We start from the raw sequence: 26726 nt of genomic DNA on the forward strand, positions 1-26726 counted from the left end.
AATTTAATGGGGGGGATTTAGATTTAAAATAATTTTACAAACATAACGAACGCAATTTAAAGCAAAATGCGATGTAATACTGTCATATTATTGGATGTGTTCAAATATATTATATTAATAGCTTACAAAAGACACGCCTAGTTCAGTTCTTCAGGGAACTCAAATCAGTTTCCTCTACAATCTCCTGTGGGTCGAACGACACGAACAGACGAGCATCTGCGCCTCCTGCATCATTTACATCAGATTGTGTATGAGCTGTACTTCTATGTGCAAACCATCGAATATAAACCGCATGCAAGTCGAAACAGCCAATTTTAAAAGCTAAGCTCATTTCCTCTTGATTCGTTATAAGGTAAGCTGATTTTTTTTTCCCCTATTCGATGGTGCTTATTTAACATACGGTGTGATGAGAGAACGGCTGCAGTGAATGATGAAACCTCGCACATGGGTGACAGTAAATTTGGGCGGGGGGGGGGGGGGGGGGGGGGGGGGGATAAGTTCTTTACAAATGTATATTATATTTATTTCGAAAAACAATAATTACCTTCCGCGTGAGCGTAATTGCCTATTTTAAGTCAGTATTATAAAACCGTCTAATAATTTTCCCAAATATAAACGGAGATATAACGTTAACTTACACATATAGACACAATGCTATTGACTTTAGCCTATATTCTTGACATCCTATGCGCATGCACGACCTTCTTTTAAAAATGCCTTTTATGAATGAGCGAATTTTAAAACATTTAATAGAATTTGTAGTTAAATTTAAGCGTAAATTCAATGACGAAAAGGCCAAAATGTGTTCTACTGGAGGCTGTATTAAAAAAGAGGTGCAGCCTTGAAAGAAGATGAGCTGCAGCATCATTCACATTTGTACACCCATGGTTCAGTATACCATGTACAAACCAGACCTTCTGAGCCACAAAGGATCGATTTAATAACGTTATTACTATAATATTATTTTTTGCTATCAATTTATTGCGAAACCGGCAACCTGCTATTCTGGGGCGCTGCGGCCACGTGATTGGAAGGCGCGCTCTTCTCTGTTTGGGTTCGTATGCAAATGATCCGACCTCGTGCTCCGAAGAGGGGCTAAATTATTTAGATGCGAAATATGATCGTGTTCCGAATGATCCAGTTGGCTTGAGTGACATTTCATGTCAAATCGAGTAAGCTGTGAATGGCTACTGACAACCTCCTGCCACGGAAAACACTATGCTGCGCCTTTGCGTTGACTACAATAAAGGTGAAATAAAAATAATTAGGGCCTACTTTATGCGGGGGGTTTTTTTTCCAATGTATAAATTGTCCCCACTTCCTGAGATATTCTGGGAATTACACTTGTCTCAGCCATATAGGATGCAGTCGAGGGAGAAGGCGCGCTTATTTAGCCAATTAAAAAAAATAAAAAAGCTGTGTCTGCCTGTCAGTCACTCTTAAGAGTTGGGTTTGACTGATAAGCCTTTAATGAATGAGTCTAATGAAAGTTATTTAAAAATCATGCAATTTAGTGACACATTGCATCATGTGAGGGGAATTAACCTGTCTAGTTTCTGTTGTTGTTTTTTATCTAACAGGAAACCTGTGTTATGAAAATGAGAAGATAAATATTTCATCAACCCACACTTTCCTATATCTATTTACTAAATCCCACTCTCTGATCTACTTTTGTACATTTGACCTCAACTTGCCCTGCCCAAACAGACTTTCTAGAATCTCTCCTTCCCCATTGCTAAAAAAAGACATTTTCAAATGCCCAAAAACAGCAAAACCGTCAAGAGAGAGATTGACGATGACGAAGTTACGGAATCTGTCAAAGATTTGCTCTCCAATGAAGATAACTGTGAGGACTCTTTCAAGAAGAGCTCTCTAATGGTAGGAGATGTTCCACAGAATAAGGAGCGGGATGTTGAGGAGGGCTCAGAGGAGGAGGAAGAGGAAGAAAGGCCTGCCTGGAGCAGCAAGCTCCAGTACATCCTTGCACAAGTGGGCTTCTCAGTGGGCCTGGGCAATGTCTGGAGGTTCCCATATTTGTGCCAGAAAAATGGTGGCGGTAGGTTATGATGAATGAATGATATTAATTCAAAATGATCAAGTTTGGATTATATTCAAATATACAGTAAGTAACTCACCTTGATGAGTAGATCTCTATCTATCTATCAAGATAACTAGATATATAAATAAAACTGAAACAACTCTCAAAATTTCACTCTCAAATATTCTCCATTCATAGATAGATAGATAGATAGATAGATAGACAGAGTGAAACTGGGCTGTTTCAGTTCACTGACAATGCTTAGACACAAAGGAAGTACATTTCTAGACTGACAACCTAAAGTCAGACATACGCCTGACACCTCATTTGCAAGTTCTCATTATGCATTTCCTCCTTCATTTCCTTCTTCAAGTCTAATCAGAGTATTTTCAGACCCAGAGGTCTTTCTTGAACTATTAAGAGTAATTATTGCCATTTTGGGGTATCATAATTCACATTTTAACTAAGCAATGCATTTTTATTCGACAAAGATACACCATAATGAAGTGATGGTTTAGCACTATACGTGGAAACTCCTCAGGCTGTAATTTCTTTTGAAACCACAGAAAGTCACTGGAGTAAGAATAGTACCAAAATGACGATCAATATATATATATCGATCAATAAAAACAAATTAGAATTAGTTGTGTGAGACAGAGATCTAAGTTGCATGGCATTGAAATGAATGGTTTTGCATGTGCAGGATAATCACAGGCTATATTACCCATCTCAGATTATACAAAGCTGTTTAATGTCAAGAGAAAGCAGATTACAGTTCCTTACCCTGATAGCAATGACATACATTAGATTTGATTACTCATATCTTTCTCTTTGTTCTCCTTATTTCATTTGCAAAAGACACTTTCAGAGTGAGTGAATGACTTCTGTATCAGAATGAAACACAGAAGAGAAGCAACCTATATAATAGCTATCATTTTATAAGGAATGCCACTGTCTTACATTTGGGTTTCACACAGTAACTATTGTGTTTGTATGCAGGGTTTAAATTGGGCCGGAGCTGAGCCCAGGCACATAGACTCCAGCTGGACATTAACGCTTTATTAATCAAAACGCCCAACACTAAGAAACTCAGTATACTGAGGCAAAAATTCAAAATGTAAAGTTTTTATATTTAAAATACAGTTAGGCTACATAACGTTTTCACCATTACGACTGTAATTCTATAAACAGTTCAAATAGCAAATACAATAATATTGGGTCACTTACATTTTTTGCGGAACCACAGCCATCCGATTCATTGCTGAATGATTCAGTGTTTTTAACGAATGGGTTGAGTCAAAATTTCATTAGCCCATGCATTAGCATCTGATGAATCTGCCGTTTGAACGAATCGTTAGAACGAACAACTCAGTGACTCACTCATTGAACGCTCACTACTGGCGCTTTAATTTCGTTGAAACGTATAATTTCCACCATTATTTCTTGTTTGAAAAATCTCATAATTTAATGTAGTTGTATTTTTCAGTGTAAATAATTTAATTTGATAACGTATAAAAACAATCACATTGTTATAATTGAATGTATAGATCAAAGGTAAGAATTTGAAATGAAAGTTAATGAGATTAGTGGGAAAATAACCTCTATAAAGGTTAAAAAAAAAATGCTCCCTTGCATAAAATATGAGAAAAAACATGCAGATTTATAGCCTATGTCACTGCTGATAGAAAACCGATGAGAATATTGCATTAGAATAAATCATATTTGCAAAAAAATAAAAACACACACATAATACATTTATACTTCCATTGTCCTCATTTGTAAGTTACTTTGGATAAAAGTGTCTGCTAAATTACTAAATGTAAATATATATATATATATATACACTCACCTAAAGGATTATTAGGAACACTTGTTCAATTTCTCATTAATGCAATTATCTAATCAACCAATCACATGGCAGTTGCTTCAATGCATTTAGGGGTGTGGTCCTGGTCAAGGCAATCTCCTGAACTCCAAACTGAATGTCAGAATGGGAAAGAAAGGTGATTTAAGCAATTTTGAGCGTGGCATGGTTGTTGGTGCCAGACGGGCCGGTCTGAGTATTTCACAATCTGCTCAGTTACTGGGATTTTCACGCACAACCATTTTTAGGGTTTATAAAGAATGGTGTGAAAAGGGAAAAACATCCAGTATGCGGCAGTCCTGTGGGCGAAAATGCCTTGTTGATGCTAGAGGTCAGAGGAGAATGGGCCGACTGATTCAAGCTGATAGAAGAGCAACTTTGACTGAAATAACCACTCGTTACAACCGAGGTATGCAGCAAAGCATTTGTGAAGCCACAGCACGCACAACCTTGAGGCGGATGGGCTACAACAGCAGAAGACCCCACCGGGTACCACTCATCTCCACTACAAATAGGAAAAAGAGGGTACAATTTGCACGAGCTCACCAAAATTGGACGATTGAAGACTGGAAAAATGTTGCCTGGTCTGATGAGTCTCGATTTCTGTTGAGACATTCAGATGGTAGAGTCAGAATTTCGCGTAAACAGAATGAGAACATGGATCCATCATGCCTTGTTACCACTGTGCAGACTGGTGGTGGTGGTGTAATGGTGTGGGGGATGTTTTCTTAGCACACTTTAGGCCCCTTAGTACCAATTGGGCATCGTTTAAATGCCACGGCCTACCTGAGCATTGTTTCTGACCATGTCCATCCCTTTATGACCACCATGTTCCCATCCTCTGATGGCTACTTCCAGCAGGATAATGCACCATGTCACAAAGCTCGAATCATTTCAAATTGGTTTCTTGAACATGACAATGAGTTCACTGTACTAAAATGGCCCCCACAGTCACCAGATCTCAACCCAATAGAGCATCTTTGGGATGTGGTGGAACGGGAGCTTCATGCCCTGGATGTGCATCCCACAAATCTCCATCAACTGCAAGATGCTATCCTATCAATATGGGCCAACATTTCTAAAGAATGCTTTCAGCACCTTGTTGAATCAATGCCACGTAGAATTAAGGCAGTTCTGAAGGCGAAAGGGGGTCAAACACAGTATTAGTATGGTGTTCCTAATAATCCTTTAGGTGAGTGTATATGCTCGATACTATAGAGCCCCCCCCCCCACATAACAAATCCCAATTTAACCCCTGTTTGTATATTGTATACAGTTGTATAGTAGTTTGTGTCAAAGGCCTGTTGAGTTTGACCACAACCCTGCCGTGTCTTACTTTCCAGGTTATAATAAGTGAGTGTGACCACCCTGCTGTGTCGATGAGTAATTAGATTAAATAGGTCACTGTGTGTGGGCCGTGTCTGTCTCTGTCTTTGCCAGGGCAGAGCAACCACATCACTGCACCATCTGCGTGCCATCAATGACAGCACGTTTTGTCCTTAAAGAAACACCCCTACAACGTTTTGCCGCCTCAGTCTGCCAGATGTCATCTCACGCACAACCTGTAGAGTCACCAATTCGTCAACCAGCATCCCACAGTGCCCCAATCTGACCTACATTACAAACCTTAAACAAAATGACAAAAAAACATTCTACTATTTGAAAGTTAATTGGGCACAAAATCTAAAGAACCATATTGCTGTCTACAATAAAGTTGCTAAATAGATGAACTGTTTTAAAATGGTGAAATCATTGATGAAGCTTACCTTCTTCGTTATGTAGCAAAGCCTGGGTTAGATGCAAGCTCCAGAAATTGGATTAAGCCTATATAACAGAGGAAATCAATGGTAAATGGCCTGAAATTGTTCATGACATTTCCCAAAGCCTGGACTATAAGGTTGGCACCCAATAAAAGAGTTATTATAGTTAACTAAAACAAAACAAATGTCCTTCAGTTTATGTTCCCAACTGGATGTCTCTAAATACAGTATTACAGATGGTGTCGTTTAAATTCATCACAATTGTCTGAATCTCAGTAAGTTTCTGTGTGTTAAAGCACATGACTTCAACATGTTGAAGGAGCAGCAGCCCTACTCTCAAAGCAATGCCATTGTATTGAAGTTGTTCCCCATAAGGCATTGGGAAGGAATGTTCTATCCTGTGCCACTGGCAATGCTTTAACAGTTTTGAAATGTCATCTCTGAAACGGAGTTTAATTCAAGAGAGAAAATATTTGCAAATAGATATAGTGGGTTACCTCATTCATTCATATTTTGTAATATACTCTAAGATTAGACCAGTGTTGTTATTGTTAACTAAAAATAATATAAAAAATGTGTGTCATTAATTGAAATATAAATATTAGATGAATAAAATGAATTACTCAAAAAAAATGTTGCCTTGACAATTTTGAAGTACTAAATAATTAAAAATTAAATTACAGTAAGTAAAGCTTACTTAAAATAAAATTAAATTTGGAAATATAAATATAATATTCAAAATATTAGTTTTTCTCAACTGATTTGACACATTTCTCCAAACTCACTGTTCTCAAAATAGTTAACACGGTGAGCTGAACACTTTGTAATTGTCCTAAACAGATTGTATTCGGTTAATTACACACATAACACAGGAAATGCAGTTTTCCTAAACGTTTACACATTTATCACAATTGCTTTAGAGAAATAATAAAAGGGAAAGTATACAAAGAGCAAGAATGAACTGGCGAGTTACTATGTCAAAACACATATAAAGTGTTGTATTATGATTGTTGACAGTACAGATTTTTAGCCCTCCTGAGACAACTTTTGTTATTTACTGTAAATGTCAAAACATTTTCCAGAATTTAAGTTTGAGAACATTCAGGTGGACAATCAAGATTATTTTGAATGGAACAGCAGCATTGTTGACATGGTGGTTCAGAACAACACCACCAGCCACAAATGAAGAGGTCTGTGGAGATGTTGAGACAGGAGCTTGTCAAGCATAGATTTAACCTTACATTTCTTTTCCTATGATGCAAGCACAGCTAATATGTAGTGTAGATAAAATGCAAATAAATTCTCTTCCAGATGTAAATGAAAAACAAGATCAATAATTCAGAATAATTAATGTATACAGCAAACACACGTGTGTGTGTGAATACAGTGGTGGCCAAAATGATTAGAACAATAGTATTTAGCTAAATTGCACCACTGTGCTGTAAAAGACTGATCTGTAGTTATCAGAAAGGTTTGTTTGCAGTTCTTGTTGCTAAAGGTGGCATAAACAGATTTTAAGTTTAAAGGGGCAATTCGTTTTTTCTCATGGGTGATAGCAGGTGTTGGATAACAATTTTTATTTTGTTTAGATATACACAATATATCAACTCCCTGTTGAAGAATTGCAATAAACATGTATTTCCATTAGCGTATTTGTGCATCTACAGCTGAATGTGTTTTATAATCATTAGAGAACACACCTGTTTGGTTAAGATAATTTTGTGTTTGGATGGCTGTGCTAATTGTTTTGAGAACAAGTACATTGGGTTGGAGAAAAGTGTCAAATCGACTAAGAAAAACTGTAATAAATACTATATAAATAATACATACTGTTACTTGTAGCATGAATATACTGTATCTGACATAATGTATATATCAAGTCCTGTGCATACCAGTTTGGAAGTTTGGTTCCTAAATAAACAGGGCCATAACCATAAATGCTCCTTTTGTAGGAGCGTATCTGGTTCCCTACCTCATTCTGCTAGTGGTGATAGGGATTCCCCTCTTCTTCCTGGAGCTAGCAGTGGGCCAGCGCATCCGAAGAGGAAGTATTGGGGTGTGGAACTACATCAGCCCACGTCTGGGTGGCATCGGCTTCGCCAGCTGTTTGGTAAAGATCAGTGCTTTTATAAGGACGTACCATACTTCAAGTGCACTATATAAAAATAGCAAAAGTCAGATACTGTCTTTGCTCAGGTGAAAGGCAACTAATGAAACCATTTAAAGAGTAGATGGTGTAGCCCATACATTTGACTGCATTCTCTGTTATTGCAGGTGTGCTTTTTTGTGGCTCTTTACTACAATGTCATCATCAGTTGGAGTCTCTTCTACTTCTCACAATCCTTCCAGCAGCCTCTTCCTTGGCACGAATGTCCCCTGGTCAAAAACAAAACTAATACATGTAAGAAAACTTAAAGAAGAACTGGAAATTACACTTTGAATTTTTTAAATCCATTTATTTAGACAGAAACTACACATTTTCATTTACTGAACAACTTTTCTGATCAAACTTATGATGCTGTACAAGATTGTAAGTTTCATGTTATTGTTTAGATGTCGAACCAGAGTGTGAGAAAAGTTCAGCCACTACATACTACTGGTATCGTGTGGCCTTAGACATCTCTGATTCCATCTCTGAGAGCGGAGGACTTAACTGGAGGATGACTTTGTGTCTGTTGGCTGCTTGGACCATGGTGTGTCTTGCTATGATGAAGGGTATCCAGTCTTCTGGAAAGGTAAGAAAAGTGTTTTGTATTTTGTTCTAAGAAAGTTTGCCTTTGGCCACACAGTAAATGTGAGCTAAGAGCTCAAGGGATGTCTTAAAAGCAACACAGAGAGAAACACTGACCTTCAGACTGATCCTTCCTATGTCAGTGAGAACCATTGGCCTCTCATGTGATCCATGCCTGCATGACGTTGTGAAACATGATGCAGCATCCATACGGATAAGACCACATGTGGCACTCTGGCATCTGTGTGCTTCTGACCCAGCTCACTTTAGACAGCTGATGGTTTTCTCAAATCATGCGAGTACTGAAACCTTCTTAAAGGAATAGTTCACACAAAAATGAAAATTTGCTTAAAATTTACACCCCCAGGCCATCTAAAATGTACGTAGATGAGTTTGTTTCTTCATCAGAACAGATTTAGAGAAATTTAGCATTACATCACTTGTTCACCAATGGATCCTCTGTAGTGAATGGGTGCCGTCAGAATGAGAGCCCAAACAGCTGATAAAAGCATCAAATTAATCAAAATGCGACCATTTTTTGAGACTGTGCGAGTAAAAATTTGACGTGGTCCCACTTGTGCGAGTGCATGGTCTGCGCTGCTCCAAAGCGTCTGACACAATGAAAACGAGCCACAACACAACAAAATTACCAGCGGAAAAACAAGCCGCAACAAAATAAAATTTGCACAACACAATGGAAACGAGCCACAACAAAACAAAATTAGCACAACACAACGGAAACAAGCCACAACACAACAAAATCAACACAACACAATGGAAACCAGCCACAACACAACAAAATCAACACAACACAATGGAAACCAGCCACAACACAACAAAATTACCAGCAGAAACAAGCCACAACGCAATAAAATTAGCACAACACAATGGAAACAAGCCGCAGCACAATAGAAACAATCCACAACACAACGAAACTGGTCCTATGCGTTGTGTTGTGGCAATTTCGTTGTCGTGAAGATTCACTTGTGTTGTGCGCTACTGGGCCACTGTACGTTTTACATATTTTTAAAATGTATATGTTAAAAGAAAACATAAAATGGTTCAGCAACTACACAAAAATTACTTTAAATAGTGCACTAAATTGATGTTTTCTCATGATAGATAATAAAGGTTTCTGATAAACATTTAATCTATTTCCTCCTAAAGGGATAGCAGATGGATTCCTACTGTTTAAGTGTGGCCCCTCAGTCAGTAAGGATATTATAGCATAGGATATAGTATACTATACTCTGCAGGGGATAAGGACAGTCTTTGAAGCTTAATCTGGGATTTACCTCACAAAGGAATACCTATTTCCTGAAAGAAAAACGCACAGTGCCAATCTATTTTCTTTTTTGTCATTTTGTGTGCACAAATAGAATGGCAATGCTGGTTGCCATGCTTTTATGTGCACCATCACCATTCACAGTTCTGTGGCACAACACCAAATAACCTTACTTAGCTACAATTATTGGTGATTGAGGATACTGTACTGTAGAATTAGAGCTGTGTCTGCAGGAAGAGGGGTTTATTGATTTTATGGATCTTCGTAAAACCTTCATGATGCTTCATTTTTGGGAAGCCACTGAGAATGTGTGTCTTTTAATCTTCGAAGCTGTGGGATAGTTAAACTTTAGGCTTTGTTCTTACTCTTTAAGACTGGTCCACCCTTGATGAATCAGAGATGAGTCAGTAGACTTTTCAGCATTATGGTCATACAGTAAAAGCAAGATCAAAGGAAGCCAATAAATAATGTCAATCACCTATGTAATTCTTTCAGTTTACTTTAAAAAGTGTTTTTCAACTTAAATTTGTTGAACCTATGTTAATATGTGAATGTCACATAACATGTCAGAGCATGATTCTAGCAATGCCAAAGTCATGGGTTCAATTACCAGGGAATGCATAAATACTGTGTCATCGTAAACATGGTCTGTCCATTCTTGTAGAAGTTTTCGTGATCAACTAAATTATGACTGCTTTAGTGCAAAAACTTTAGTAAGTGGATCTCAGAGAAAATACCCAATAAAAAAACTAATAATATGAACCCATTTAAAATGTGTCCATTAAATAATTTTTACATGGGCTTTAAGGATTAAGCTAGTTATTAAGTGCTGACATTATAATTCTTGTTAAGTAGAAAATTATGTTTGGGGTGTGACTGCATGACTTGAAAAGAGAAGCAACCGTTTCCAGTAGCGCTGGATTCTCAGTCACACCAGGTTTATTGTAGTATATTTATTTATTCATTTAGCTTTAATCCAAAGTGACTTTAGTATTAGTTTAGTATTATATATTTGTTATCTATATACTGTTATAGTATTTAATAATATTTTGAATGAGTTTTTATTTGTATATTTTCAGTTTTCATCTGAAATTTAGTTTTAGAAATGTTTGTCTTTAGTTTGTCTATTTTTGTTATCATTATTATTTTTATATTTCTAAAAAGCTTAAATTTTTTCGGTTTTAGTCATTTTTGTACTTAAACTTATTTACTTATTAAGTTATTATTATTCAGTTATTTACTTCAATTTTTAAGTTAAACAAATGTATCAAATATATTTATATCTTATTTTATTTTAGCTATATTTCAGTTTCTGAGAACTATTTTTAGTAGTTTTAGTAGTCTCAAATGATCTGGCAACAATGCAATAATTTAATAGCTCTATGTCTTTTCATGGACATGTTTAGAGAAAAAAAGCTTTCGGTTACAACATTCCTTAACAAACCTCAATCAGCATCATCATCTTCATTCTGTAGATGACTATCCTTGTATTGTCAAGATAAGCTCTAGACACTTAAGTCTAGGCTTTGTTCGGACATGCAGCAAAAATAATATATCTGACTTAAATGCATTTAGTTACACTCTGAAAAATAAAATATCACAAATTTATGCAATAGTTTTGGAAATATGTTTCAGTCCGATCGGACTGGCCAGATCAGATTTCAGAAGTATTTTTTTCAGTCATCTGGGATGCAACATGCATCATACACAAAGCACAGTGTCTGCAGCTGTTTCTCAATTCACTCATTTATAATCACGTGGCATTCAAGCTAGATAGTCAGCTAATAGATGCCTTAACTACACCATTTGCTCCAAAAAAGCATCTTTCTTCATTAAGAGTCATTCAAAATTAGCTGTATATTGTGATAAAATGCATTTTTTCACTACACTGTTTGAACAAACAGATCTGATTTCTTCTCATTCAAAATGATGGACTGTCAAGGTATGAAAAGGTAAGAAATGTAAAGGTTTGAAAAACAAATCACAATTGGATGCACAATTGGTCGACTCTCTCAGCAAAGTCAGCAAGTGAGGGCACTTTTCTGCCATCATTTTCTGTGTAGAAAATGATTTTAAAGTTTAAGAAACAGTAGCATAGAGAAAAACATGCAAATGACTGTTCATAACATAAGTCACTAGCCTTCTTTGTGATATTGCAGACATTTTTTGATAATCTGTTTGGTTATGTCTTATTGCAGGTGATGTACTTCAGCTCTCTGTTCCCGTATGCTGTGCTTATTTGTTTCCTGGCCCGTGCTTTCCTGCTCAAGGGTTCTGTTGATGGCATCATCCACATGTTTACACCAAAGGTAAGACCCTAAACAACATGATCTGTGTATGTGTGAGCAGATGACACATTACAACAATGGTTAGACCAATTTACTCTACATGCTCTGGTTCATACAGCAGCAATTAATCCACTTTATTGAGAATCATGGTAATCATCCATTACTAATTCCCATGTGTATCCGTCGTCTCAGTCCGGTGGAGACCAGTAGATGTATCTATGGAAACAATACCCCAGCCAGATTACCCAGCATGCATTTGTGATGTGACTCGACAGAAGTGAATTAACTCTTCCATCAGCACAGACTGAAACGCAGCAGACTGTCTTGTTGTGCCAGCTATTTTACACAAAACACATCCAACACACAGACACAAGTGGTCACATTTCTCCTCAGTGCAAGGGGATATCAATGTGTCCCTTGTTGAGCTATGTGTCACTTCAGAGTCTTATATCAGTGGGTGGTTTGTGTAGCACACAATTAAATGATAGTATGTAGCCTTCTACTGCTTTAGAATAGTACTGCTACTGCGTTAAAAACAATGATAATTCGAACAGAACCATTACAAAAGCTACACTGTAGCTGAAATGTGGGGAGAAAAGAGACCATAATAGACCATAATTTGTAAATGAAATGTTTTTAATTTTTCTTATTATATTAAATCCCATATTTAAGAAGATCGTAGCACTGATTTTACTTCTTTGCTATCAAGAATGCAACTCAGTATCTAAAAAAGCTGATTTAATAATAAGACATTTTAATATGTTCATTCATATTCATAAACAAATGTGGTGTAGCCCAATGTTTTAAGTAGCAATCAATCTATATATTGATCAGTATGATTGAAAAATTGTCCACTTTGAGATTACTATCTTACATTAATACATTTTCATATGTTTTCAGAAGTGAAAAGCATATTACTGCATCCAATTGAGCATGTGACACATGATTAACTACAGAATCTTCTTACAGCTGGAAATCATGCTGGAACCCAAAGTGTGGCGTGAAGCTGCCACACAGGTCTTTTTTGCTCTGGGTCTTGGTTTCGGTGGTGTTATCGCCTTCTCCAGCTACAACAAGCGAGACAACAACTGCCATTTCGACGCTGTGCTGGTCTCCTTCATTAACTTCTTTACCTCGGTGTTGGCCACTCTGGTCGTGTTCGCTGTACTGGGCTTCAAAGCTAACATCATGAATGCCAAATGTGTGGAAATGTAAGTTCAAAACAAATTAACCATGAGAAGCAGTTTAGTAGAATATATTCAGAATAATATTAAAATACACTTGCAGTTCATAAACTACATACAGACGAAATGACCTGTAGTTGACTTTCTTGTTTTAATGTATCTTAGGAACACAAAGAAGATCATTGGTTTCCTTGGAAAAGAAATCAATCCAAGCTTGATCCCACACCATATTAACTTCAGTAATGTTAGCCCTGAGGACTACCAGCAAATGACCAACATTATCCGGGGCGTGATGGAAAACGATTACCCACGCCTAGGTTTAGATAGCTGTGACATCAAAGAAGAGCTGAACAAGGTGAGGAGGAGCTTAAAGTGAACCGATACACCTCTGGGAAACCTAAGAGACAACTGATATACACAAACTTTCCATGGAATACAACCCTGGTAGCTACGCTCTCACTCCAGTCATTTGTTTTGAAAGTTAATACAACACAAAAGAGCACTATCCATCAAAATATGTTTTTTAAAACTCATAATCCATAGTGGCTTGAATTCATTTCTTTTATGAACTCAAATTATTTTTCAATTTGACAAAGGTTTTCAAATGTCAAAAGGAATAACCCCAAGAAAATATAAAATTAAGGATATTTGTAAAAAATAAAATAAATAAATTTGAAAATGATTTACACCACTGACCAGAAGTTTGGGGTCAGCACAATTAATACAAATTCATATTTTTATTAGGCAAGGATGCATTGAATTGATCACAGTAAGGTGACAGTAAAGACTTCTATTTCAAATTAATTAATGCTGTTCTTTTGAATACATAAAATAATACATAAAAATAAAAAAGAAAATAAATACAAATATTAAGCAGTACTACGGTTTTCAAAATTTATAATAAATGTTTTTTGAGCACAAAATCATCATATTAGAATGATTTTGAAGAATCATGTGACACTCAAGACTGGAGGTAAGGTGTATATACAGTATCTCACAGAAGTGAGTTGTAACAATTTATAAGCTCAAAAGGGAATTGTATATAAATAATATAACTATATATTTGTATATAGTTATAGTTTGAATTGTATATAACTAATTACTATATTATAGTTTCCTTGGCCACAGAAAATACTTTCCTATTAATGCATTAGAGCATGTAGCGAGTGCTGGAAATTAATGGTGGCCACACAAAATATTGACACTGGGCCCAATTTGGACATTTTCACAAGACATTTTTGTGGCCAGTGGTTTAGACATTAATGGCTGTGTGTTGTTATTTTGAGAGGACAGCAAATTTACACTGTTATACAAGCTGTACACGCACTACTTTACATTGTAGCAAAGTGTCATTTCTTTAGTGTTGTCACATGAAAAGATACAATAAAATATTTACAAAAATGTGAAGGGTGTACTCACTTCTGTGAGATACTATATATATAGATATATATATATATATTGACCACAATAAAGTAAACTGCAGAGGAAGTAGTTTAGTGGCCAATAATGAAGGAGGCACAGAGGTTTTCTGCTGTGCTGTTATGGAAAGAGGTGTGTGGGTGATGAAGAGACACCGCATGATGAAACAAATGGAAATAAATGCGGTAAATGCAGGCTGAGGCGATGCCATAATGAGATTAACCACATACACACTTACAAGAACCGTCACAGGCTGAGGCGCTTTCTTTACACAGTCACTTTACTCCTGCTGTTTTGATGTGTCTTCTTTTACTCAAATCTATTTTTTCAGTTCCTGCTAGTTTTGAGGTAAACCCTTACACTAAAACCTGTTGAATAATTGATGCAGCGTCATCAAGCAAAATACAGCATTTTACCAGTACAGAAACAACAGATGTATGTACATCATTGCTATAGCAGCAATCTTTTGGCATTTAAACATCACAATTTCAAAGACCTCAGCTATATGATAAGTAAATGTCACTTTTTCTGAATGAATGTGATGTTTGCCAGTGCAAAACAAGTAAAGTCTTGTCCTTGTATTCGTCCAGGTTTTTACTAATCAAATATTATCTTTGTATTCATATGTGCTTTTACATGTTTTTGAATGCATGCTAAAATCCTACCTTTATCTTTCTCCTCACAGGCTGTGCAGGGCACAGGCTTGGCCTTCATCGCCTTCACTGAAGCCATGACCCATTTCCCAGCCTCGCCCTTTTGGTCTGTCATGTTCTTCCTAATGTTGGTCAATCTGGGGCTGGGCAGCATGTTTGGCACGATCCAGGGCATCCTCACCCCCATTGTAGACACCTTCAAAGTACGAAAGGAATACCTCACAGGTCAGCCAAAGCCAAAAGGTCTTAAATCTGCTACATGGAGAAAAGGCAGCATCCTTTAGTTCATATTTGCTCACATTTCAGTATATAGATCTTTATTTGATTATCTCTGAAGCCTATTCTAGATTTGCATGAATATTATATTTTAGCCAAACTATTCCTCAGGTCGTGCTAGTGGTGGAAAGGTACTTTCAATGACCTGAGTCTATTCAAAAATGAATAATAGCAATCAAATACTAATATTATGTGTAAGTCAAGACAAGAACATTCTCAAAGAAAGATTCCAATATAAAAGACTGTTTGTACTACCATTCAAAAGTTTGACTCTTGGCTTCTAATAATCCTCTGTATCACAAACATTATTTTTCTTTGCTTTCTTTACAGTTGGTTGCTGTGTACTTGCCTTCTTCATTGGTTTAATATTTGTCCAGCGATCTGGGAACTACTTTGTAGCCATGTTTGATGACTATTCTGCTACTCTGCCTCTCCTCATCGTTGTTCTTCTGGAGAACATTGCTGTGGCCTGGGTTTATGGCACCGACAAGTAGGTTACGCACTCTACCTCTATTAGAGAGTTTACAGCGTCCTCTGGTGACATGAGCATCATATTGCTATGAAGATTATTTGTTTTCAACCGTAATTGAATTCAATTTATGATCACTTTCCTACCAAAGAAAAATGAAATTCTAATTAAATTATCATAAAAAAAAAGGAATTAAAAGAACCCTTTAGACTGATTTACAACAATTAATTGACACATCTCTGATTGAATCATCTTGATTGAAAAGTTTAATACATCTGGACAAAAAATATCTTAAGATATTTATATTTGGTATATATTTGAGCTAAAAATAGGGCATGCAGTTTTGTTTAGAGAGAGAAACTCATTCCATTCAGACATTATTTTGTAGATTATTTGTAGGTTTTTTGGTAAACTTAAAACTTGTTAAATTTTAAATGTTATTAAAACTTATAACGAAGATAAGTAAAACTAAAGTTAAAAAAACAGTCATTGATGCAAGACTTTTAAGATACTGAATAATGAACTAATGAAGTATTTGTTGTCAACTCACACACACATATAATCTTACATATATTGAAGTAATCAAAAAAATGAGTAATGACAAAAAGTTAATAGACTGCTTTTACAAGACAATTAAAAAATATATCTCAATTATTTACAAAAGCTTAATACAATTAACAAATCTTGAAACACTGAATTAAGCAGCAATCGAATTTGCAGTGATTGTGGCATTGATGCATCTCTGTCTCCTGTGGGTTCATTCAGGTTCTTCGAGGATCTAAAGGACATGCTTGGTTTCACTCCATACCGCTATTATTACTATATGTGGAAGTTTATCACACCAGTGCTGCTGCTGGGTCTTCTGGTCGCAAGCATCATTCAGCTGGGACTGTCGCCACCAAGCTACAGCGCATGGAACCAGCAACTGGTGGGTAATCTCGAATTAATCTCTGAGAAAAAAAGCCAATATGCAATTTAAAAGTTTAATACTTAAGACACAATATCCGAAAAACATGTTTTTAGCTCAAAATATGGCCATTATTTTCATGTTTTGCTCAGAGAGGAACAAACAGACTCCATTCAGCCTTTGTTTTGTAGATTATTTCACCTAGAGGTGTTCTATTTTTCGTATAATCCCATGCAACAGTTATTATAAAATGCTATTAAACATTTAAAAGTCACAATTTTTGGGCGAATTATTCCATTAAGTCTGGGTCAGTTCTAAGGCCTTCAATCCACAGTTTTACCACAGGATTAAAGTGGAATTATTCCTTTGCCAGAGTAATCCAATTGCACTGTCTGTTCTCAGGCTCAAGAACAGTCTCTCAGCTATCCGCCCTGGGGCCTGGCTGTCTGCATCTCATTGGTGATCACCGCCATCCTCCCTGTGCCTGTGGTTCTTGTTCTACGCTGTCTGAATATCATCGATGAGAACGCAGGAGGCCTGTCTACTGTCTCCTATAAAAAAGGCCGCATTATAAAAGACACTGCTTGTAGGAACAGAGATGACGAGGAAGACGACGCAAGTCTTCTCAATACGAAGACGGCGAGCGAAGCTCCGTCCCCCATGCCAGCCAATTACCGGAAGCAGAGCGGACCTGCTTCGGGCACAGACGTCATGCTCAACGGTAGCTGCAGCACTGGATACGTAATGCCGAATATTACAGACATTCCAGACATGCCCGAATCTGATTTGTGAGGACCGGTTCAGCCTCATCTGTAACTGTGCGGACCAGTATCATTTCATTTGCCCTGTAAGTATCTCTTCATCGAGCTCCAGACCTTCAAATGTCAATCACCTGAGTAACCAATCACGATTCATTGAGTGGGAATGGAAACAGACAGAATCTTCTAACAGCCATCTTCATTTCACACTAGTCCAGTACAAAAGTCTCAACATTTCTAATTGTATTATATGTGTAGCTAGCACTAACGCTCCTACCCCCCATCCCAACCCATTGCCCCAACTGTTGCACGCACTTATCTTCCTCTGTAGGGGCCTGTAGACCCCTGGTTTATGCTCTACTGTAGAATGGCTATTTGTACAAACAGATTATGTTGCAAGTCAGGGCAGTTACTGTCCACAAAAATCGAGATTAGAAGCAGTTTAGCAGCTTTGGAAAAGTCTAGAATGTAAATGTATGCGTAAAACATGGAAAACATGCAATACTTTTCTTTTGGATGTAGTTTAATAATCATTGTACATCGTTGTATGGAGTGCATTTAATACAACCCTAACTCATTGTTCGAAAATGTGTGCCTAATTCATTCTAAAAATGTTAATAGAATACAAGGCGTGAATGTTGTACATTTAAGGTATTCTGTAAATATATTATGAATAAATTTATTCAAATATAGTTTGGAATACAGATCATGTTTTTGGTAAGAAGTGCTTAAAAATCCAGTACGCTGACTTTTTTTGTTTGATTGTATGTTTGCTGATGTGCTATCATTGTAAGGAGTCTTGAGACTCCTCCCTCTTCCTGTAAATATTTTTTCATGAATTGCTCAATGACGCAGTATTTCCTCTCTCAATATTGAGATTAAAAGATCAAATGATTCAGACACGCTGTTTGGTTTTACTACTTTGTTGCGCTCCACAATAATGTGACATGAAATAAAATGAAAATTAAAAAAAATATGCACCAATATAATCACTGATATTAAAATTTTGTTAGAACTGGCTGACTTTAAAAATTCTAAAATTAAAATAACTTGTCTAAAATATTAAAAATAAAACCACACTACAAACAACTGCAGAAATGCTACAACAGAATTTAGGCATCACAACATTACAATGCATATAATGAATCATTTTGGAGAATTGCTAAAGAATATATGAAGTAATACGAATTTATTAGCACCTTTAAAGATTAATTTAAAGTGAGGGTTAGAGGATGGCCATTATTCATTCATTATCAAAAAACTATTAGAAAAAAAAAAATATATATATATATATCTCTATTACCTAATCATAACTAATAGAGTACCAATATATCATGCATCCCTTTAAAAAAAAATGGGTTTAACAACATAGTTGGGTTTAAAACCTTTATTGTCCATATTGTCAATTCTGATTTGTTCAATCATTGGCAGGTCATTTTCAACAATAAAAATCTTAAAACAGGTAGTGTCTAAAATCAATGACATGACAATTATAAAATAAATGTTAAAACCTTGTGCTACAATCACATATTCAAATAAGCCTCTGCTAAAAAGCAAATGAGTGTAACTTTTTCCCTGAATCATTTCATCTCCACATGCCTCTTTAAAACAAAAACATTTGAAAGCTAAAAGCAGTGCAAACAACAATCATACCACTATATTAAGTAGAGATGATGTTGACAGATTCCTAGATTTCTTATTACTCTCATGACACACATTAAGGTGTACAGTTGGGCTTATACTGACTTGGCAAAGCCCACTCGGTTATTCTCCCGATCAAACACAGTGTAGTACTGCCCAATGAACACATCACCAAGAATCCACAGGGGTCCAGCGGGGGGTGGGATATCCAGGCCCATGAATCCACTCAGACAGATCTCCTTTCCACCCTGGCTTTCCTGTAAACACATACAAACAAACAGAGAAAGATACCATCTTTAGAATGTTGTTGTGATAAGCAAAAATCCCTTCAGTGTTTTTCTTTCCAAATACTGGCTAGCTGCATGTGATTTACAAGAAAATAAAATTCCAGGTACATGTTTTTTTTTTTTTTATATATATTCTGACTCATGCATGACCTTTTAACAAACAACACCTCGATTTCACAGCTCTGCTGATGCTAAGTGCTGCATCAAAACAACAGCACAGACTAGGACTGACCTTAAGTATGTACTGTTCTCCAGTCAGTGAGTAAGTCTTTCCACCCAGGACGAATGAGATGGTGGGGAGTGTGGGCACTTTCTTACAGTCCACCATATACTACAGAGAAAACATGTTTAATTAGAGAACATTATCAAAATATTATACATTTCAATAAATAAGTTGCCATTAATAACAACACACCAAGAATGCATTCTGTTGACCAGTCTTGTAATAAATAAATAAATAAGAGTTCATTTTAAGGTCAGTAAAACAAAATAAATTATTTTATTCTGAAAGGTTGCATTACATTGAACAATGTGAGTAAATGCACATGTAAATGTAAATTTTACTAACAAAAGATTCTTTTGAACTTACTATTCATCAAAAAATGTATCACAGTAATGAAAAAAGGAAATAATTTCAGCACCAAATCAGCATTTGGTGATTTCTGAAGGATCACGTGACACTGAAAAGTAATGGCTGCTGAAATTTCAGCTGTCTCATCACAAGAATATTATAATAGAAAAGAGTTACTTTAAAATGTTATAATATTTCACAGTACTTCTGTCCTTACTATAATTTTGATCAAATAAATGCAGCCTTGGTAAGCATAAGTGGCTTAGAAACATTTAAAAAAGGAACTTCAAACTTTTAAATGGTAGTGTATATTTGTATTCAAGTTAAAGAAATTATATTTTATTGGAATTTCACATTAATAGATATCTATATTTAGGTCACAATGCTTCAGTGCATTGTATTTAGATATCTATATTTAGGTCACAAGCATTGTGACCTAAATTTAGATATCTATTAACCCATAATTATATAAAGATTTAAAGTTGCAGTACCTCTCCCTGGATCAGAGGGATTGCACCAATAGCCTTCTGCAGGGCTTTGATTTCAGCGGCAGGTCCGGTGATCAGAGACGTTCCAGTGTCCACGATGGCTTCACATCCTCCTTTACACAGAGTCAGATCACTGTCGATGCTCATGCTACACACAATCATAGAGCACTGTCAGCACTAGGGATCTTCTGCATTGGTGGTTCAGTGGTAAGATTCTTGCCTCTCACATGACAGACCAGCATATTTCATAATGCGTTACATATGCATGCATTCCATTTTTTTCAGATTAAATGAATAAAGTGTTTCAAAGGTATTGCAATTTTTGTGTGAAAACATTAATGTTGCTTTTACAAGCCATTATATCTGAAAAGTTAGCAAAAGATACAGCTTTTAATGTTTGATCTATTAACTAAAAATTTTAAACTGAAGAGAGCATCAAACATGACAAAACTGCATAAGTGACAAGTGTTTTTTTTTCCTTTTATTTATTTAAGTAAATTAGTATTGCATAATAGAAAGGCTGAAACAGTGGTTAATCATTTGAAATTAGATACTTTCTTGCCTAAAATTAACCTCGTTTCCTAGCCTTGATTTCTAAACATATTTGTATAAAAAAAAATGAGATGACCAATGCATTACACAGTACAAGGAAATAAAAATCTCTCACCCATCCATGTGAATCTGCCAATAGGCCTGTCTGCTGATGGCCACGTAGTTAAAGTCTCCAGTGTAATATTTAGGGTCTGTGCCTCCAAGGAGCAACTCACCACCAGGTTGGGTGTCAGGGTTTCTGTCAGACAAATAAAACCGGGTCATCCATCACAATCAGGCCTGAATGCTACAACTGTATGTTTGTGATAAACCGTCATGTAATTATTCATTTCATAAAATCCTGAGACAGATGAAGACGGCCTAAATAAATGTACCTGTTCAGATAGAAAGAGAAAATATTTTTCTCCACTTTCTTCTGGCTCATCATCATGTCAAAAACAGGAGGAACCCCATCCACGGAAATGCGAGGATAAGCCATGCCAAGAATACCATCAAACTTGGCTGCGATGAAGGCCACTCCTGGCTGTTTGATAGCTTCTCCAAATATCTGCTTCTCAACCACAATATCCCCAATCTAAAAGAGAAGTAACAGATCGGTTTCTTTCACCATTTGAGGTGACCAAAATAAAAATAAAAAATAGACTTAATACTTGTTACTTCCTACCGTGCATGTGTCCTGGCTGAGATAACCAGACAAGCTTCCGGAACCATACTGTATGGAAAATTCAGTCCCGTTCTTCACATAGGTGCTTGACTTGCCCCCATTGTACTTGTGATGAAGCACTACAGGGTTTAAAAAATAATAATAAAAAATTAATTAAAAGTATGCATCATGCTGATATAACTACTGTACGTAACATTCACAGAGACCAATTATTAACCTAATATTTAAATATAATATTTAAATCTAAATTTGTGTTTAAATGTTTTCAGTTATATATTAAGTTCAGGCACTGTTTTTTTGGGGGGGCGGGGGAGTGTTAGATAGAAAGTTTACATAGTACGTTACTATAAATTTGACTAAACACAAAAATAACCAATTATTTACACCAAGTAAAGCACTTAGATATTGTCACTGATGCAAGACTCTTTAACTGCAAGAGTTAAATGCACCTAACTAGTCTGAAAGGGTGAGATACGATCACTGACATGTTCTTGTTCACTACAAACAGGCCACAAACACAGTTGAGCAACATTTGACCTTTCTTCATCTTGTTTTATGAAGAATTCATTTTGAAGTATTTTCATGAAGTTAATCATGGTCTAGTGCCAATAAATTCTCAAAATGTGTTTTCGTATTTTTCATTATTTATTGGCACTAGACCATGATTAACTTCATATAAATACTTCAAAATTAAATGTGTGTGAGTGAGTGTGTATACAGTCAGTTAATAATTCAAAAGATCTTAAAATGCCTAGGCACCGAGAGGTGGACTTACAACAGGCAATGTCAGTAAGGGAACAGTGGACCGAGGGCACCCACAGGTTGGAGGACCCCGTGTCAAACACCACAGTGAAGGTCTGGACAGGAGTCCCAAGACCGATCTCTCCATAGTACTGAGCCTGTAAACAAAAACCCTCGAATCATTCAGAATTCAGCGCCACAACAGACTGTCTAAAACTTTCTCACAAGTTTAGAATTACTAGGTCTTCAGAAAAGATAAGAAAAAAAAATCTTGCGTCTATAAAATATTTTGGTTTGGATCTCAGAATTTGTTTTTTTTAAATGCAATAAAACAAGGTTAATTCCTAACTAAATATCCAATTTTTACAGTTACTGATATTCATTTATATTTAGTCATTTAGCAGACGCTTTTATCCAAAGCGACTTACAAATGAGGACAATGGAAGCATAAAATAGAATGGAAGCAACGGATATTCCAATTTATGATGGCCCTTAAGAAAACAAACAGCAACAAATGTAACATTAATTGACTTCAAAAGATTAAAAAAAGAAAATAGGATAAAAGACGAATCCTTTTCTTGAATCATAATGTAGCTATATCATGCAAAAATGTATGAGCTCTTTCAGCCCAAAGAACTTGCATGAATAACTTAAGCTTATTTACAAAACTACAACCGGTGATAATATCAGCTGCTTATTGCCAAATAGGATTGTGGTGGCTTGCTGTGGTAGAGGCATTGTTTCAGAAGCATGACAAACAATCTCATGACAGTCAAACACACCATCACGCTGTCCATTACAGCTTATGACAGGAAACGAACAAGCACCATTTTTTTGCTGAATAACGATTTCAAGTTCACTTTTTCCTACAGTCACATTTCAACTTGCCGACATAGTGGAATTTATTAATCATATGACATGATTAAGCAAAAGGATTGTTGGTTAAACTATTACAATTGCTTGTCCTCATTTTTGAAACTTCCTGGATGAACGGCTTTGTGTAACCTCAGCGGTCTATAAGAGCAGACATCCACGTGCCTCAGACAGCAAATTTATTTATTTAATACACTACCATGCTCAAATTAGAGATCTTCCGAGAAAAAACATTATCTGGCCAACCAGTGATGTTTGGTAAATGATGTAATTAATGTGGATTACAAACCATAAACCACTTACACAGGAAATGACATTTACAACCAATACTCACATCAAGGTAGTTCTTCAGGGTTTCTGGAGTAGGACCATTACTTGCTGGGAAGCCCAGGTTGTATTTGAAGGATGCAGAACTGGCCACAAGCTCCTCTACAGCTCTGCCAGAGTCACTCAGTGTGCGTCTGATGGAACGAAACTTCTGTAGAGGAATCCTGGAAAGAAAGAGACACAGAAACATTAACAAAGTGTGCACAGTTCAGCTATCTTGCAGGCATAACCAAGCCACCTGCATCAAACTACAAACATACAAAAATTCTCATTCTAAAAGGGAGTCAAAGTTCATTTCCACACACTTCATTATGACTAACTCAAGTTAGATTTTGTATTTATAGACAATGCGGTGTCATTTGAAATGTGTTGGGAAAAGGCTAAACAATGTAAGTTTGGTAAAAACTTTGCTCACTGTGCATATTTACAATTATACAGAGTTAAATAAGTTAATTAAATTAATTGCATTAATATGACAAGATGTGATGCAGTATCTGCCGTTTTGGACTTTGATAGGGCGGGATTCAAACTCAGTATGTGTGTCAACTTCGAGACAGACAAATCAGGTCAGTTTCAAGTGATTAATGACCTTGTGTAACTGATATATACACATTATCCACGTGTTTTATCAGCTTAAGTGCACTAAACTGGATTTCTATAGGTTGGATTTTAAAGGGCCCTTCATACTGATCTATAAACAGCTTTTAGTTTCTGCTGAGTCACAAACGATCAGTCTTTTTGTCTAGTGGGAGACCAACAACAACCTCTGGGTGCTTATAATCGTTCACAGAAGGGCTGTGTCTCAAACCTGCTAAACTGCCTAACGTTACCTAGACAGCGTTTTCATACGTTTAAAAATATATAACGCATTAAGTTTTACAAGACAACTATTGTTTGTTTAAATTGCTGGATAAAATAATATATAAACAGTCTAGACTACAATATATAACCCACGTGAAAGAACAATGCGTGGTTTAGCTGTAGTTCTCGGACTGTGTCGCCGTTGTTGTTGTTGTTGTTGTTGTTGTTATTGTTAACTTTGTTTGTTCGACCTTACCGTACAATCGCGTCGGACGTCCAGAAAAAGGCAGCAGCTAGCAGCAGACAGGCGATTCTCATGTTGGCGAGGTGTTAACGCATCTGAGGAGTAGGGTCGATGTGTTGATAGTTTTATTGTGTGAGCTGATATGTAGGACAAACGGCTGCAGTCAGCTGACGCGACTTTTGCTCCAGACATGTGATGTGCTTTGAAGAACGTCAAGGCTGCGCTGGATTCTGCGCAATCATATAGGTTCTGAAGAAATGTTAATTAGATTAAGGGAGTCAAAAGATTAAATTATTATAAATTAATCTAATTACTTTGTAATAAATGTAATTAAATCAAATTAATCACATTTTTTATTTAAAAGAAATGCGATATACGATAGCCTTAAATATAGGAGCAAATTAAATATCTCAGTATAGGCCTATATATATTAATACACATTGCTAAATACATCTAAAATATTTATATATCTATTAAAGACACTGGTCCTGATCATTTTAATTTACTTAACCTTTAATTTAGTTAGGCTATATAATTTACATAATGCATAGGTTAAAGCTATGGAGAACTAGAAGTGACAATTAAAATAAAAATTAAGGAATAAGTTATCAGTTTAGTCATTCAAACAAACACACAAACTAAAATAATAGACCAAACAAATTAATAGACCTTTATTTAATGTATTTTAATAGTTATTTAGTTTCTAAATGAAATTTAAAATGTACATCTTAAATTATTTATTATACTACTATTTGATTGTTTTATTTAACTGCATTTAAAAACATCAAACAGACAATTTTGAAGGTCAGTTTAAAATGTATTGTTTTATTTAACTATACATTTTATAACATGAATTATTAAATGTAAATGTCTATTAATTTGTCCTTTTAAAATGATTTATTCCTATTTAATATTTGTATTATTAAATTGATAAATAACAATAAATATTGAAATAAAATCCACATGCATTAACTTAGATGTTTTATATACGTTTACAGTTGAACGATCTATTGAAAAAAATATGTCTAACTATTAACAAATCATAGGATTGAGGAACGTTTGAGCAGTTCACTAAAATGCTAAACCGAGAAATACTTGTGTGATTTATCAAAGTTTCCCTTACAGTTACTTACTAAGGACAGCAAATTCCCTACATCTCATTCATTCATTCATTCATTCATTCATTCATTCATATTTGAAACTATAAGCTATAAATGAGATGTGACTTCGCCGTTTTAGCTCTAGATGTCAGTGTGATCTCGATAATGTTCTCACTGCAGTCTGAGAATGTGATGAGAGACTGTCCTGATAGCAGAATCTACAAATTTGCAAGAGTTTGTGTTCTTTAACTTGCTCAGCATAACTGAATGCTAAAATATAAAACCAAATGCCCCCTTATCACTTTTCACGTCCCCAACATGGGTTTCCTGAAGTAACTATGTAGCACTCTTTCCAGTTAATTGCTACCACTGGAATAACACTGTTTATCACAACCCAGTCTATTACATAAAACACACTTGTGTCAAATCAATAGCTAAATGTTTACATTAGCATTTAGTAGCTGAGTCCTTGCTGTTGGGTTAAACTGTTTATTTCCAACAAGCTATGATTTACAGACACTTACTTTATGAGCAATCATGCTTATCTTACAAATAAGCATTCAGAATAATATCCAGGGACTCATATCATGTGAATTGTGTTATCTTTGGTTGTTTTTACATTCCAATATTATGAATCTCATGTCAGCTGATTTTCAAACTTACTTATTTAACTAAAAAACACCAACATCAAAACATAAACAAACTCATTAAATGTATAAAAGGTTATTTTGTTGTTGTTTTTTGGCCTATCAAGTCTTAATTTTATTGACATTTTGATTGACAGTAAACAAATAATAAATCGCTA

The 26726-nt window shown here is 35.8% G+C and overlaps 2 protein-coding genes across 2 annotated transcripts; one reads left to right on the plus strand and one right to left on the minus strand.

The window, feature by feature from the left end:
• LOC306888425 (sodium-dependent neutral amino acid transporter B(0)AT2-like) lies at positions 1 to 18531 on the plus strand. The gene is made up of 12 exons (XM_079446711.1): positions 1 to 352; positions 1581 to 2056; positions 7615 to 7772; positions 7937 to 8063; positions 8216 to 8397; positions 11877 to 11987; positions 12936 to 13177; positions 13316 to 13505; positions 15255 to 15447; positions 15829 to 15988; positions 16733 to 16895; positions 17277 to 18531. Exons 2-12 carry the CDS (start codon positions 1756 to 1758, stop codon positions 17664 to 17666), a joined length of 2217 nt encoding a protein of 738 aa, XP_079302837.1. The 5' UTR covers positions 1 to 352; positions 1581 to 1755; the 3' UTR covers positions 17667 to 18531.
• LOC306888426 (cathepsin D-like) lies at positions 18147 to 25018 on the minus strand. Its single transcript, XM_079446712.1, has 9 exons — positions 24834 to 25018; positions 23784 to 23940; positions 22611 to 22734; positions 21836 to 21954; positions 21546 to 21745; positions 21287 to 21409; positions 20623 to 20767; positions 19793 to 19891; positions 18147 to 19530 (listed from the first exon to the last, which is right to left on the minus strand). Exons 1-9 carry the CDS (start codon positions 24893 to 24895, stop codon positions 19369 to 19371), a joined length of 1191 nt encoding a protein of 396 aa, XP_079302838.1. The 5' UTR covers positions 24896 to 25018; the 3' UTR covers positions 18147 to 19368.
• Between the last annotated feature and the right edge of the window lie 1708 nt (positions 25019 to 26726).

Source organism: Barbus barbus (genome assembly GCF_936440315.1).
Source record: "Barbus barbus genome assembly, chromosome: 22".
NCBI classification, from domain to species: Eukaryota; Metazoa; Chordata; class Actinopteri; order Cypriniformes; family Cyprinidae; genus Barbus; species Barbus barbus.

Excerpts from the sequence above, each read along its gene's own strand:
- LOC306888425 (XM_079446711.1), top strand. The coding sequence starts at position 1,756 with ATGCCCAAAAACAGCAAAACCGTCAAGAGAGAGATTGACGATGACGAA. Across the intron at positions 13,506-15,254 it reads TCAAAGAAGAGCTGAACAAG|GCTGTGCAGGGCACAGGCTT; the intron begins GTGAGGAGGAGC and ends TTCTCCTCACAG. Across the intron at positions 16,896-17,276 it reads GCGCATGGAACCAGCAACTG|GCTCAAGAACAGTCTCTCAG; the intron begins GTGGGTAATCTC and ends GTCTGTTCTCAG.
- LOC306888426 (XM_079446712.1), bottom strand. The coding sequence starts at position 24,895 with ATGAGAATCGCCTGTCTGCTGCTAGCTGCTGCCTTTTTCTGGACGTCC. Across the intron at positions 23,941-24,833 it reads ACGTCCGACGCGATTGTACG|GATTCCTCTACAGAAGTTTC; the intron begins GTAAGGTCGAAC and ends CTTTCTTTCCAG. Across the intron at positions 20,768-21,286 it reads TGGCAGATTCACATGGATGG|CATGAGCATCGACAGTGATC; the intron begins GTGAGAGATTTT and ends GATTGTGTGTAG.